The sequence below is a fragment of the Salvelinus alpinus genome, chromosome 3 (assembly GCF_045679555.1).
Source record: "Salvelinus alpinus chromosome 3, SLU_Salpinus.1, whole genome shotgun sequence".
Taxonomy (NCBI): domain Eukaryota; kingdom Metazoa; phylum Chordata; class Actinopteri; order Salmoniformes; family Salmonidae; genus Salvelinus; species Salvelinus alpinus.
This window is the reverse complement of record NC_092088.1, coordinates 41,359,779-41,376,058: the sequence shown is the minus strand read 5'-3', so window position 1 is coordinate 41,376,058 and position 16,280 is coordinate 41,359,779. Positions and strand designations below refer to the sequence as shown.

The 16,280-nt window shown below is 44.1% G+C and overlaps 1 protein-coding gene across 2 annotated transcripts in view; it reads left to right on the top strand.

Annotated features, from left to right (window-relative positions):
- LOC139570709 (inositol polyphosphate-5-phosphatase A-like) overlaps nucleotides 1-16,280 on the top strand; it is a 189,605-nt gene that overhangs the window by 109,147 nt on the left and 64,178 nt on the right. For both annotated transcript variants that reach the window (XM_071392841.1, XM_071392840.1), the window contains exons 5-8: nucleotides 4,655-4,718; nucleotides 6,410-6,513; nucleotides 13,776-13,828; nucleotides 14,730-14,849. In XM_071392841.1, the coding sequence (XP_071248942.1) occupies nucleotides 4,655-4,718; nucleotides 6,410-6,513; nucleotides 13,776-13,828; nucleotides 14,730-14,849 (341 nt within the window). The remainder of the gene's footprint in view (nucleotides 1-4,654; nucleotides 4,719-6,409; nucleotides 6,514-13,775; nucleotides 13,829-14,729; nucleotides 14,850-16,280) is intronic.

Here is a 16,280-nt window from a genome sequence, read left to right as displayed (position 1 = left end):
GTGTTTTATACAGCAGCCTTCTGTGTGTTCTCTTTTCGACCCCGTCTGCATATTTGCAATCATATTCTCCATTCCCTTAGCTATCATACTCTAATTATACTGATTTCAAAACTCGGTCCTCCAGAAAGTGGAGAGCAACACTTGTGCATTTCTACTACGTGATCTCATAAAAAAAAACTGTGTTAGAAAGGATTGCCTACCCATACTGACCAGCTCATATAGAGTTCAGACCAATCCGAACTCAAACATTTAACTGGTACTGTATATTTATTTCACACCAACTCATTCCAGGGTTTTTCTTTATTTTTTCTACTATTTTCTATATTGTAGAATAATAGTGAAGACATCAAAACTATGAAATAACACATATGGAATCGTATAGTAACTAAAAAAGTGTTAAACAAATCACCCTTTGCCTTGATGACAGTTTAGCATTCTCTTTTTTGAATATTCTGAAATACTCCCCAGTCCTTAATGATTGCAATCACACCCATAAACATGATGCAGCCACCACTATGCTTGAAAATATGGAGAGTGGCACTCAGTAATGTGTTTTTATTGGATTTGCCCCAAACATAACCCTTTGTATTCAGGACAAAAAGTGATTTTTTTACAGTTACTTTTGTGCCTTATTGCAAGCAGGATATATATTTTGGAGATCTTTTATTCTGTACAGGTTTTCCTTTTCACTTTGTCAATTAGGTTAGTATTGTGGAGTAACTTCAACGTTATCCATCCTCAGTTTCTCCTATCACAGCCACTAAACTCTGTAACTGTTTTAAAGTCACCATTGGCCTGCCTCATTGTGAAATCCCTGAGTGGTTTCCTTCCTCTCCGGCAACTGGATTAGGAAGGACACCTGTTTCTTTGTAGTGATACACCATCCAAAGGGGAATAACTTCACCACGTTCAAAGGGATATTCAAATGGAAAGCAAAACATTCACTACCAAGTTCTCATAATAACTTTGCTTTACAGAGAGCAGGCTACTGAGACAGACAGTGATGTGGCACACAGCGGTGAGGCTGAGGTAGGCTGCAATGTATGCAGGAGGAAGCAGAGGAGAGAGAGAATGAAAGAAAGCAGAGAGAGAGGCTTGTACAGTGGTTCCCAAACTTGGGGTTGGGCCCCATGTGCGGTCCCCTGAGAAAATCAATACTAATCTTATCAAACACGTTAGGAACTCAGAAAAAAAAAGGTATGTTTCAATATGAACATTTCCACATGTCCTATCTTCCCTATAGGCCTACATTGAAATGCAATCAAAATACAAATAATAAAATGTCATGTTTTCGTTTATATCGATGATTGTTCGTCTCATCTCAATCGCCCACTGGAGTCTTAATAGGCCATGTGTTTGTATATTGACTGAGGTGAATTAACCTACAACAGCCAAGGTGATAATGGCTGGGGTCATTTTTGTTTGTTTTTGCTGTTCTCCAAATAAGTATATAAAAGTTTTTTAATTGAACAGAAAGGCAGTAAATGAGCTTCGACTTCGAAAAAAATATATGGTTCGGAGACGACCCCCCCCCCCCTCCTCCGGACCTCACTAAAACCCTGATTATGTCCCTGAACACACATACACACACACTGATACAGCTTCCATTGTGTAAGTGTGCTTATCTAGTCACAGCGGTGTGGCCTATACGACTCCCGATAAGAGATAGCATTGCCAGTTTGGGCAATAAAACCTGGCTTTTATGGAGCGGTCATTGTCTTTCTGTCTACAATTATGGCAATTACTCTTTCCCCCTAGCTCGCCCTGGCCCTCGCCAGTCACACTTCGAGTACATTTTACTAATGGAAAATTAAGTAGCGGTCGTGACAGTGGGGTTTATAAATATGTAAAATATACTTTTAATTATTTCAAGTGAATCTGGCAGCTAATCAATGAAGTGGGACGTGACAAACGCACGCTTGACACAGGCCATTGTAAAGCCACTGGTAAAAGATAAGCATATCCTGTCGGCGCAGTCGGTCTCTAATTAATATTTTGAGCCTGTCATGTCCAGAGACAAATGGATTAATTGCAGCCCACTAATAATAGGTTCTTCATGAAGAGTGCCTGAGGCTGGGGGGAGCATAAAACCAGCCTGTCGGGTGTTTTGAACCCTGATGCCAAATAAATATTTATTGGGCTAGAGGTTAAGTAGATTTTTCGTGATTACACAGATAGCCACTTAGGCACAATTGTTTATCATTTATTTGAAGTTTGATTCATTGCGATTTGTTTAAAGTCGTCATATCAATTCTATTTTGGACGGTCCCATTCGCTGAGTTTTGTGGAGTAATCGATGTCCACTGAGCATTTATGAGCGTGCAGCTAGTTGGACTATGAGTTATTATGTTGCTTAGGCCCATACCTGTTCACTAAACAAGCAAATCCAGTCCTTTTTCGATTCCATTTTTATTCTCTGTTGACTATAGGCAAGACCTAGATAATGTTATAATGTTTGCGTATATGAACATGAATCAGGTGCTTTAGAAATTGTAAGAATTTTACTGATTTTAATTGAGTGGAAGTCATATATTTTAGACTAACCTTTTTCTATTTTAGCTTAATTACTAGGGTGGTGTGGTATCCAGGTCATACCGTTTCTGTACCATACCGGGATATACGCTATTACCTCTTGTGCACACAAGGGCCGCTATTTCAAAAATATATGTATATGTTGACGCACGAAACAATTTAGCTACAGGGGATCTTCATCCAGGAGGGGATTGAATGTCTCTGCTGTAACCAAGAAGCTTTATCTTGACATCTAGCCACAGTTAGCAAGCTAGGAAACCAAATGCAAGCTGGACCCGTTAGCTGGATATAATTGATTTGACACATCTTTGATTTCTTATAGTTATACTTAACTTAAGCAGTGGTATAGCACGCACCCCCCGCGAGACAGGGGTGACACCAACCCCCCAAAATTGTATTAAAATAAAATATTTTTGGGGAACGGTATTCAAAATCGGACCGTCTGTATTTTGAATTAACCCAGTGTACGGTATATCGCCCAAGCTTATTTATTACTATTTATTCTGGATCGATACCAAATAAAAAATAAGCAGCAGCAACAACAAAAACAATAACAGTAGTGTCATTTTGACATCTAGCACAGTTTCTCCCCCTCATGTCCCCCTCTCTCTCTCCCTCACTCTGTCAGTGGCAGTTTGAGGTGAAAAATAGCATAAAGTAAAGCTAAGACAAATAAACGGGGCCCGTCATGGAAGCCGCCCTGCTGCTGTGGAGAAAGTTGACCTTGAGTCCACCCGCTTTTCCTCCATCCCTCACTTTTCTGTCCTTCAGAAAAAGGAGGGAGGAAGATGGAAGGAAGGAGCAGTGCGCAGCGGTGGGTCTGGGTCACCAGCCACTGTTCTCGTCAATTAAATGTGCGACAGTGTTTTCCGTTGGATGAACCTCCGTGTCAAGGAGATGGGCAGGACCTCATGTTTGTGCTTTCGACAAATCAGCCTATGTTTAATCTCAAGATGTCCCGGCGCTCATAAATAATGCAGGGGCGGCCCGGCGAGCCCCAACCCCCCCCCCCCCCCCCCCCCCCCCTGCCAGTGAGGGCGTCTGCTCCGCGCCTCAAAGGACAACGGCACCTAATCGGACTATCCTCGCTCTCTCTCCCGCTGGTGTCCATCTTCTCCCCTCTAGGGAGACGTATGCCTCTCTCTCTGCATCTCATGCGCCCTTCCTTGTCCCACCGCTACCCAGTCCACTACCTGCACATGACTTAACTGGTCTACTGCAGTATTTTGGGAGTTTCTCCCTCTGTTGCTCTCTCACACACACACACTCTCGCACGTTTGTGTTGTCATTCAGCCTCTCTTCTTCTTCTTCTTCTCTCCCTAATATCTCTTTCTAACCTCTCTTTTCCTTCGCCATGCTTTGTGTGCTGCAGTGTAGGAAGAGAAAGGAGGGTTGTAGGTAGCAGGAGCAATGACCAAATAACCCTCAAGCAAGGGCTGAGGGCTCACTATCTCAAAGACCCAGAGGACCAAGAGCAGTCTTTTCCTCTACTGCCTGGATGTATAGAGGACAGTAAAAAGCACGGAGAAAGCATGTCGTGGTGTAGTGGACTGTGAACTGCATCAAATCCCCTGCATTGTATTTATTTTCCCTCAGTGAGCTTGTTTGGGTTGTATACAGACTGGGGAAGCTTTGTGATTTGATTGTTCTTTCAGAAATTACGATTTTAATCCTATTGAAGTAGATCTTTGGTTGTTCCAAAGTCCATCTGAATGTGTCCTTTGATAAACTGCAATGATTTATTCTTCACATCAGGAAGCCTTGTACCAAGTGTAGGGTCTGAGGACTCTGTATTGAATGCACTGCACTCTACTGATAGTTCCCTACACTGATAGTATACAACACACTACTTATATTTCTTGTATATTCCATTGACGGTTTTCATTCAATATCTGCTGTGGGGAAATAGTGGTGTGATCTGTTGCCTAGGATGGTTAGTGTATACCTTGTTGCCCTCCACATCAAAACTCTACAAATGACTGGAGCTTCGTACTACCTGGAACCAATATTTATTTCTATTGCGCAGTAATATTTTGTGGTTCGTTATTTTCCAATCATCTTTGACTGAATGGTGGGTGAACAATTCTCCCAAATCTCATACCCCTCTCTTTTTCTCTTCCAGGCACTAGGAAGTTGCTACTTTCTTCACGAATCATTGAAAAACATCCAGCAGTTTGATTTCAAAGGTGAGTCCCCCCCCCCCCCCCCAATGAAATCTCCACTCCTGCTCTCTCACAGTCCCCCCCTCCGTATAACACCCTACACGGCCCATCACCACTTCCATCAAAACCAGTACAGTTGACATTGACTGGGGAAGATAATGTAAAGTGAGCGATAGAATGGTAATGCTTATTAATATTAGGATTTAATTCATGAGATTTCGGGCTCCACGGTAATTGTGTACAGAGGTTATTGGACAGTTACGGCGCTCTCATCAGCCCGGGGTGTCAGAGGGCCAGGGGCCCGGCGGCCAAGCTAATTAAAGAGGGGATATAGATGTGGAGCCACAACGTCGTTCCCATTACACCAGAGTCAGCATTAGCACCATGCACTCACCCCCAGTGAAGGACAGGGCGAGGGGGGAAGGCGAGAGGACACACACATGCATGCGGACATGGATACACACACGCACACACATAAGCAGGCATATACGCGCGCACACACCCTCATCTTCACCCGTCAAACCACCTGGAAAACAACATGCTTCTCTTACATGGGATTAGGATATGTCCAGAATGAGCTCATTCACACTGTACAAGATGTTACTGGACTGAATAAAAATGTTAACTTTGTAGCAAACATCAATTGTTTCACCTGCTTCCTCGGTAAAGAACTATGCCACATTTGCCAGGATCCATATTAATCCATTAAGCGTCTCAAGAGTAGGATTGCTGATCACGTGCCCCCTGTCCATTCATTATAATCTAGTCAAAACTGATCCTAGATCAGCCTTGCTACTCTGAGACTCTTCATGGAAACGGTTCCAGATGTCACGTGACTGTGAATGACGTTTTTAGGCTCTGACCCCAGTTCAGGTTATGTTTTGTACTTACGCAGAGGCCTTGACCCATACTCATAGGATCAGTGTCAGATCTTTGCCATGCCAAACCGTTTTGACCTCTGAGATATTTTCCGCCTTTTGAATGTTTCTAACTTAGTGTAACTAAAGGGCATCGCGCCATGTAAAACATACTCACCTTTGATCCGAGAGGAAGACCCTTTAGTTCTAGGAACCTTCATTTAGTTCAAGATCTCTGACACTGATCTTATGAGTATAGGTCACGGCATCACGCTGTTTCATGGATTGGGGGGGCCCCCCGTTTTGTAGGCCCGCAGATCAATCTCCCCCAGAAAAGGTATTTTTTTTATATATCTCAACTTCCTGTTGAGTTAGAATATATAGAATACACAAGGTGTAATTTCCACAGCAAAATTGCCCCAACAAAATGTAACGTAGGGCCCCCAAAAGTCTGGTGCCTGCTCTGGCTGCCCCTCATGATGAGTTCAGTTTTGTGGTCCCCCCCCACCCATCAGTTGCCCATCCCGGCGCTATTTGGATCGCCTCAACATTGGATCGTCTAAGGCCTCCGTGTAAGTACAACACACAACCTGATCTTAGACTGGGTAGGTGTGGAGAATCTGTGCAGGAGAACCTCTATAGATACTTCCACTTACAACCAGCAGGTGGAGTAGTAGCCTGATGAAGCCCTGGATTTATGCACGCATGACTTCATCTAGTTCTTCAAAACGGCTTAGTAGGTTAAACTACATTAGTAGGTTTGGACTGCGAATCATGGCCTCTTAAACGACTAGCTTGTCTTGGGTCTTGTATTAATACGTCCTCTTTGGCTTTCTTTGTCTGTGTTCTTCCCCTTAGCCAAGAAATTCAAGAAGGTGGTTGGGAAAGAGATCTACTCAGACACACTAGAGAGCACACCCATGTTGGAGAAGGAGAAGTTTCCTCAGGACTACTTCCCTGAGGTGTGTATCACTTCACTGTTGCTGTAGTGACTGAGTGGGACTGTCTCTCGGCCTCTACTGCATCCTGAAATACAGTAGTGCTGTCAGTAATGGACACTACACAGCAATGTGACATGACGTCGCCATCTTAAAGAAAGATCATTTATGACTTTGGCAAGGCATGGAGCTTGACAATACATTTTGGGTGGTTGCATTTAGTCCCCATAATGCAGTAGGTATTGCAAGAGCTGAAAACAAATTGGTGATAGCTCATACTTAAAAAAAAAATATATATAACATGTACTTTCTAAATTTCACAATGCACAATTTTTGGGACTTGCAAAACTTTTTGCGCCGCTTGGTATTTGACATTTTTTCATATCGAAATGATTTATGTTGCATAATATTTTCCAAAGTAGGTACAGTTGAAGTCGGAAGTTTACATACACTTAGGTTGGAGTCATTAAAACTCGTTTTTCAACCACTCCACAAATTTCTTGTTAACAAACTATAGTTTTGGCAAGTCGGTTAGGACATCTACTTTGTGCATGACACAAGTCATTTTTCCAACAATTGTTTACAGACAGATTATTTCACTTATAACTCACTGTATCACAATTCCAGTGGGTCAGAAGTTTACATACACTAAGTTGACTGTGCCTTTAAACAGCTTGGAAAATTCCAGACAATGATGTCATGCCTTTAGAAGCTTCTGATAGGCTAATTTACATAATTTCAATCAATTGGAGGTGTACCTGTAGATGTATTTCAAGGCCTACCTTCAAACTCAGTGCCTCTTTGCTTGACATCATGGGGAAATCAAAAGAAATCAGCCAAGACCTCCAAAAGTCTGGTTCATCCTTAGGAGCAATTTCCAAATGCCTGAAGGTACCACGTTCAGCTGTACAAACAATAGTACGCAAGTATAAACACCATGGGACCACGCAGCCATCATGGGGTGGCAGGGTAGCCTAGTGGTTAGAGCGTTGGGCTAGTAACCGAAAGGTTGCAAGTTCAAATCCCTGAGCTGACAAGGTACAAATCTGTCATTCTGCCCCTGAACAAGGCAGTTACTGTTCCTAGGCCGTCATTGAAAATAAGAATTTGTTCTTAACTGACTTGCCTAGTTAAGTAAAGGTAAAATAAAAATTTCAAATACCGCTCAGGAAGGAGACGCGTTCTGTCTCCTAGAGATGAACATTCTTTGGTGCGAAAAGTGCAAATCAATCCCAGAACAACAGTATCTATATCCACAGTAAAACGAGTACTATATCGACATAACCTGAAAGGCCGCTCAGCAAGGAAGAAGCCACTGCTCCAAACCCGCCATAAAAAAGACTACGGTTTGCAACTGCACATGGGGACAAAGATCGTACATTTTGGAGAAATGTCCTCTGGTCTGATGAAACAAAAATAGAACTGTTTGGCCATAATGACCATCGTTATGTTTGGAGGAGGGGGAGTCTTACAAGCCAAAGAACACCATCCCAACCGTGAAGCACGGGGGTGGCAGTATCATGTTGTGGGGGTGCTTTGCTGCAGGAGGGACTGGTGCACTTTACAAAATAGATGGCATCATGAGGTAGGACAATTATGTGGATATATTGAAGCAACATCTCAAGACATCAGTCAGGAAGTTAAAGCTTAGTCGCAAATGGGTCTTCCAAATGGACAATGACCCCAAGCACACTTCCAAAGTTGTGGCAAAATGGCTTAAGGACAACGAAGTCAATGTATTGGAGTGGCCATCACACAGCCCTGACCTCAATCCTATAGAAAGTATGTGGGCAGAACTGAAAAAGCGTGTGTTCCGAGCAAGGAGGCCTACAAACCTGACTCAGTTACACCAGCTCTGTCAGGAGGAATGGACCAAAATTCACCCAACTTATTTGTGGGAAGCTTGTGGAAGGCTACACGAAACGTTTGACCCAAGTTAAACAATTTAAAGGCAATGCTACCAAATACTAATTGAGTGTATGTAAATTTCTGACCCACTGGGAATGTGATGTAAGAAATAAAAGCTGAAATAAATCATTCTTTCTACTATTATTCTGACATTTCACATTCTTAAAATAAAGTGGTGATCCTAACTGACCTATACAGGTAATTTTTACTAGGATTAAAACTGAGTTTAAATGTATTTGGCTAAGGTGTATGTAAACTCCCGACTTCAACTCTATATGTTTTATAAAATATGTAAAACATATGACTATTGGTACTATTACACATTTATGGCAGTGTGTTATTTTTATCTATGGAGTACTTTCCTTTACTATTTAGCATTTTCACAAAAGACAGTTATTTCGGTTTCAGAATTTTTTCTTTAGTTTACGTTCCCTCAAAAAGCGAATTTATTACAAGGCTCAGTTGAACAGTGAAAGATTGAGATGGCAGCATTGCAAAAGATTTTATTTGGTTGCTTGCCGTGCTTTGTAATGCAGCCTGTGTCTGTCTGTTCGTTCTGTGGGTTCCTCTGCTTGGTCCACATCATAAGGTAGCGTCGTGCTGTGCTGATATAGTAATAAAGAGCGTGACCGCCCGCGTGTCATCCCCATACTCCCCGCTCATCTGTCAACCGCGCTCCACCGGCCGCCTCCTCAAATATATGCAAAGGAGATGGATACGGCCTTTCACAGACGCAGTCTCCCAATTTCTGCCTCTTTCTCACACACACACACACACACACACACACACACACACACACACACACACACACACACACACACACACACACACACACACACACACACACACACACACACACACACACACTCTCTCTTTCTCTTCCACCCCACCTTGGAGTTCCCCAGTTTGCCATTTTCGCAGATGATCTTAAAACCAATTACGTCGATTGAGGCGTGAAGTCGTTTACAATTATGACAAGAAAGCGGTGTTCGGTGAGTTACGAAGACGAGTGGAAAAACAAAACAAAACCCGGGAGCGGCGCTAAAAGCGAGCACATAGAAGAGAAAAGTTTGCTCCCTGATTTATTCCTCTTTTTTCTCTTTATTCCTCTTTCGCGACTGGGTTATGAATCTTGGATGATGCTTCCGAGAGCAGCACTCCAGATAATGTTAGCCCATTTAAAAAGAGCAGATTTGTGTAGTCTATCAGGGCTGACATTTTTTTTTTGTCCCCCCCGCCCGGCTAGTGAGAAATTGGTTGTTATCATAGATCACAAATACTGCTCAAACCTCTTATGAAAGATGAATTAATTTCACTAATGGTTTAATGCAGAGATCTCATGAGGAAGTCAGGCGCGCGATAACCCCTGCCTCGTCCCCGCTTCTTCCATGGTGATTTATGCTGTCTTTTAGTAGATGAAACCGCCTGGATTTGCCATCCATCTACAGCCTTAAGGAATCCTATTAACATGGGATCTGGGACAAGAAGGACCGCCACAGGCCCCGCAATGTGGTTCCAACTGGGTTCTGCAGGGTACCGCTCTGGGTCTGAGTGTTGCGGAACCAAATCCTAAGACATGCATACACACATGAACCCGTGATAAACAAGAAAAAAGGCCTCGTCAAGAGCTTAGAATGTGAGCTACAGAGAGCATGGGTTAAGACACGTTATCGTCCATTGGAATCTATACGATTTACATTTTTTACATCCCATAGAGTGGTGATGCAGCAGACAGTTTAGGCGGCTCGTCGGAGACGTAACACCTCTCTTTCTCCACTTGAGCGTTACCTTTACAGTCCACCATTAATAAACTGTCACTCTTAGAGGGCCTGATGACATCATGGTGGGAGGGGCTTGGTCGGTACAGTCCCTGTTTGAGTGGCAGCGTTGGTTAAAGACCAGCAATGCAACCGAGACAAAATGGCATTTCCTGGCTTCTCTTAGATTTGAGTGCACTTGGGTTGGTCGGTGTGGGTGGGTGTGTCGGACCTTGTGTCACACACATACCCTCCCTTGCTGTCCCATGTAGACCTCCATGTCCCCAATTGGGGTGAACAGGACCCTACTGTGACCCCAAGTCCCTCAGGTTTAGTCTGCTGAAATGACAACCCCTCCCTCCCTGTATGCAAAACACACTGCCTTCATACTCCCCAGACTGTGAGTTATGGCTTCAAGTGGAGGAGAAAGGAGAGGGGGGGATATTCATTGAAAAGCTGAATAAGAAGGAACTGGACAAATTAACAGGCACATTTATTTTGAAAAATCGATGTGATGGATTTGGTGAGCTGTCATTTCTTGTTGTTTCGTCAAACCTTTCAACTTGCCCAAGTATGTATGTATGTATGCATGTATGTATGTATTTTTTTGTTTGGTGCTGTAATGCATGCTTCCCGCAAAAAATGCCATCATAAGGATTTGTCATTTGCTTATATAAATAAAGTACGCGACCGAGACCTTAAGGTCCCCTTCCCATTGGACGGAAGTGATCATTGTCCATATAAGTTTGTATTTCTTGTTCTCTACCACACATCTGCCCATACAAGCATTGGTTGTGGACTACAGTCAGACACCCTTTCAGTACCCTTTTGTAAACTCTTATATTATGGTTATGCGGCAGCCGTGGAATTCCAGTTTTCATGGCAAGCCACCGTCCCTTTAAATGGGAAAGTGGTATTGTTTCTGTCCATGGTCCAGAGACAATCCAAGACTTAGCTGCTAGGATCCATTTTGAGAGAGATAGGTGGGCTAGAAAATCCAGCTAGATTTGTCCCATTGGCTACCTATCCCTTTCCCAAGCCCCTGTACGTCCCCCCCCCCTCGGTCTCCACTGTCTCTATAAAGGGCTTGTCCTTCTTTTCACCCTCTACACAACACTGGTTTGGGACATTTTAATCAGAGACCCCCCCAATCCCACCACACAAGTGCACACACACACACACAGTCTTGTTTTACTAACACAATTGATTCCCGTACAAAATGTCCCTTACTTTTGAACCCTAATTCTAACCGGAGAAGGCTTTTTTCCTTGTGGCGACTGGTAAAATGTCTCCAGTAAGTCAGATTTTTTTCCCCTTCTGGTCCCCGCAAGTGTAGTTAAACTTGTCCACACACACTCTGGTCCAGTACTATATAGGAGGATTCAGCACCCGATCTAAGTTGATATAAGGTGGAATCGAGCACGTTGTTTATCTTTCCAGTCCTGTAAAACCCACCCTAGTCCTGAAGACCCCTCTTTCTTATTTGATGGGATCCCCGTCTGAGTCTGGATGGGGGGGGGGGTCTCGGCTGAGATATAGGAAAGGTCAACAAATCCATTTTAAAAAGACTGGGGAGATGGGAGTGTGTGTGCCACCGTGACATTTGATAGTGGAACTGAAAACTTCCAATGGACACAAGTGGGGAGTTTATGGTGCCACTTCCTGTAACGGGGAATCCATTTGATGGCACCATAGGCCGCTCTCCACTACTCGCCTCTCCGTCCCGTGTCGGCTGGGAGCCTGCCTGTCATGGCTGACCCACTCTACAGCCGTTCATCACTGTCACAGTCTGGGGACCCATCACTGGCCATGGAAGGTCAGCCTCAATCCTTTACTGCCTTCACCCTCAGCCTATGTCACCCCCCCTCCCGGCTTTTCAACTTGTCTTACCTAGAGCAATAGGGCATGTACATTTTAATCACTCGGACCCAGGTGTTTTCCTGGCCCTGTAACACATACTGTAGGCATTTAGGCAGACATTACACTCTTGTATTTGATTGGGTACATGGCAGTTGGTTGTCACTCTGTCTGTGAATTTCCCAGGCCCTTGTGACAACACTGTGTGTTGATGAATGGAGGGGTATGCGTGCAGCGTGACGTGGGGCGTGTGTGTGTGTGTGTGTGCGTGTGTGCGTGGTGCCATAGCCAAACAAGGTGACAAGGGTCAATCAGTCATAGGAGGAGGAAACGGGGCAATCTGAGGTTGCACGACAGGAAGTGATGGATTTAAATGTTATGATTGTAGTTAATGGCTCTTTAAATTACATTTTAGATTAAATGTATTTCGCACTGCGTTAAGAGTGCAGGTTTGGAGCCCACCCTCTCCTCGCCTCCTCACTCCCCTCCCCTTCCTCCTATTCCTCCTCTTCCTCATCCTCTCTTTATTTAAGTCATTACAATGTTGTCACATATATCACACGTCACATATATTCAGTAAACATGAATCTCCCTCAGGAAGTTGGGTTAATATATGATGCATAAAAACCTCTTCTTACCACCTAAATGTAACAATGTGATTACTGAATCAATATCCTTGAAACATCTGTGTTTGTTTTGTTGAAGGTAGAAGTACTTCCTCATGTATTTTATTTTCGATGACAACATCGTGTAAACTATTCGTTATATTATTTGTCTTTTAAAATGATCACAAAAATATTTGAGTGCAATCCGTTCATGGAAAAACGATTTCGATTTACCTCAAACACACATATGCGCGCACGCACACACAATATTGGACAGTGGGGTATAATTGGGCCCATACATTCTGCCAGGCGGTATAGATTAATTCAAGTATGCTAATGTAATTCAATTTGATACAGTTAATCTTGTACTAATGCAGATTGAAGGATGTGAGATGCAATCAAATACCTCTCAGGCCTTTAAATTTGCATCTAAGTTTTTAAATAAAATGAGTCAATTTGTAATTATGTGACCTGGGCCATAATTAGTTTATTCATCACCACGGTTAACTCCCCATTAGGACGCTCAGAAAGCCCCTGGAAAATGTATTTATTTATGCGTTCAAAATTAGGACGGTTGCAGCGTCAATTTTTCTCTCGTTCAATAACGAGCTTCGTGGTAAATCATATGCTGTGTGAGAGCTGGGACTCCTGACCGGGTAATTCACTCAGTTAGTAGCACTATGGGGTGAGGCTATAGGAGGTTGACCAGGTGGCTTTAGGTCAGGCCACTAGAACACTTTGGAAGTGATACTGTTTTCCCATTGTCATAACAGTGCTGGTCCTCTTGTAGCTTAGTTGGTAGAGCATGGTGCTTGCAACCACGGTATAGTGGGCTGAATTCCCGTGACCACCCATACATAAACGATGTATGCACGCACGACTAAGTCGCTTAGGATCAAAGTGTCTGCTAAATGGCTTATGTTATATATTATGAGGCTCAGGTTAGACAAGTATGTAAATACAGGGAAAATTGATATGCTGTATAGTAATGATTAGAATCATACTGAAATGGAAAAACTCTCAGAAGAGAGTTTGTCTTTGCGTTGTTATAGCCCACACTGGCTATGTATGCCAGTTGAGATTGTTGGTGTTGTAAGTTTCAATTCCATGCTATCAATGCTAACGTTCAGTCTGCATGTGTATCCTCCCTATGTTGCAGTGCAAGTGGTCCAGAAAAGGCTTTATCAGGACTCGATGGGCTCTGGCTGACTGGTGAGTTTCTAGCACATCTAATGCTACATCTCACGCTACACTTAGGATCAAATTGAATATCAGCTTTTCATCCAGGTGCATTTCAGCGTCACGTCCAGCTGTGACTACCTGTAAAGCATAGCAGTATCACTCGCAGTACCTGTCACTTTGGCTTTACCCCTCTATCCATAGGGTATATCCCATGGGGCTTTGCAGGTCCGTTCTTCATAGACAGAGGAGAGGTAGAGTCAGTCTTCCCTAGAGAGAGAGACTTTACTTCGCTCCCTCTCCCAACCGACAGCGAGCTAGGAACGGACCAGGATTGGATTAGGCATAATCGCGTTAGTCAGCAGTTGCATATGACAGATGACAGAAAACATTACATACAATTGAACCTGTGCGAGATGAATAGAAACGTTTGGGGAGGGAGGGATGGCGGGTGGGGGGGGGGGGGGGTCGTAATCTAATAGAAGGATGACATGAGAACAAAAGGGCTGAAACGGTAACATTCTAAATGAGGCAGGCATGACTCGAGACAGGCACTTGGAGGAAGAGACAGAGCGAGAGAGAGAGAGAGGGACCAAGGATGACCGAGAGGGACAAGGGTGAGGGGGACATTTTGCGTATTTATTTAGAAGTTTGTCAACAGCATAAGCGTCTTGAGGTGAGACGTCCTGAGAAAACAATTACATAGATTGATATAGTAGATCAATGAGACGGGCTTAGCAACAGTAGCACTACCAGGAGGAAAGTGGACATGTCAGTCTGCCTGTGGTGCAGCGGGACAAATTCATCTCACTGCTCCATTCACACAACCATACCAGTGGTCCACAGGCCAAGAGGTCAGTCATGTAGTTCAGGGGTCTCAAACTGAAATTACCTGGTGTCCAACTAACATAAGTCTCTCTCTGTCCCCTCCCAGTGCTTTTGACCTGGTCAACATCCACCTGTTCCACGATGCCTCCAACATACTGGCCTGGGAGAAGAGCCCCTCAGTCTACTCCGGGACGAGACAGAAGGCCCTGGGCTTCGTCTTAGATAGGTGACTGGCACGCTCCTCCTAATCTCATCTCTGCAACTATTTTCTCTGTCCCTTCTCCATCTAGCCTCTCACCGTTATTTCCATCTCTCCACCCACTACTCTTTCCATATCTCATCTCCCTCTATTCTCTCCATCTATTCTCTCCATCTTTCCTCTCAGTATCCTCTCCATCTCTGCGTTCACCATTCTCTCCGTATCGCCTCCCACCGTCCTCTCCGTCCCTCCTTTCCATTCGACCCCGAGCAACACGCTCACCTCTCTACCAGCAGAGAATCCTTCACCCTGCACCCAATGACCCCACTAAGAAAACATGAGAGCCGTTCCCGCTACTGTGATTTATGTGACATCCTTTTTCAGTGGAGAGGGAGGATGTAGTGTTCTAGTGTCCCTTTGCTCTTTACCTGGTCATTCTAACACCAAATAAAAGCTACGTGGCAGCCCTGCATTACGTGACCCCCCCCCCCCCCCCACCATTTGAAATGGAGTCTGAATGCACAGCGTCTTTCATCTCCTTCCACTTTGAATAACTGCATGCATATGGCTGCCATGTATTATCAAGGGTTTTGACACCTCGTGAATTAGAGTTTTATGTAGTGTTTTATGTATTTCCAAGATAATATTTTCCCCCTCCTTCATGCTTTCGTTTTGATGAAAGAATGCTTTGCGTTTAATGGACAGGGAAGTGGGGGGTGTTTTGGGAAAATGGTTAGCTTTTAAAAAATAAATAAAAATATGAACCATAATTTACCTGGATTTATGGGCATAAGGAAGTGACTTGTTGCTTACATTGAGGGTTTTGACCGTTTTGTCTACGCTTTCGTCATCTTCTTGAAGTTGATTTATTTGTAAAAGTCGCCTCGTAAATACGGCTAAATGGCGCATTTTCTGGTGGAGAGTGAATAGCACTGGGCTGGTGAGTGGCAGTTTCCACGCTCCCCTCTAAGTCCCCCTGTGCGCAGAAGGTATCCTTCACTGTTAATTCCTGGGACATGTCATTAAAAGGTGACAATGGCAGGGGATTTTTGCCCTTTTTCGGGAGGAGTAACCTAAGGAGTTTGAGAGGTGTAGGCCTATGTATCCGACTAGGCTGGTATCCCATGCAGGGGGTGAAGGGGGGCATCGCGCCTCAATCGCTCACTTTGGGGAAACACTTGGGCACAGATCCGGCCTGCCTGAGAGTAAAAAAGCTGGCTGGGCTGGGGGGGGGGGGCACACAAAAGACCCTGGGCTCTGTTAGGGGCAGTGCATAATGGGCTGCTCCTTTCATTAGGAGCTGCTAACCTTTTGGCAGCCACCAGCGAACTCCATTCTCCTCGGCCGATCGGGGAGGACAATGTGCCCAGGCCGGCTTTGAATGAAGTGCCACCTCCAACAGTGTTCCCATTCAGCGGCCGGTTGGGAACCGTCATTTTGGCCATTGTCCTAACTCTG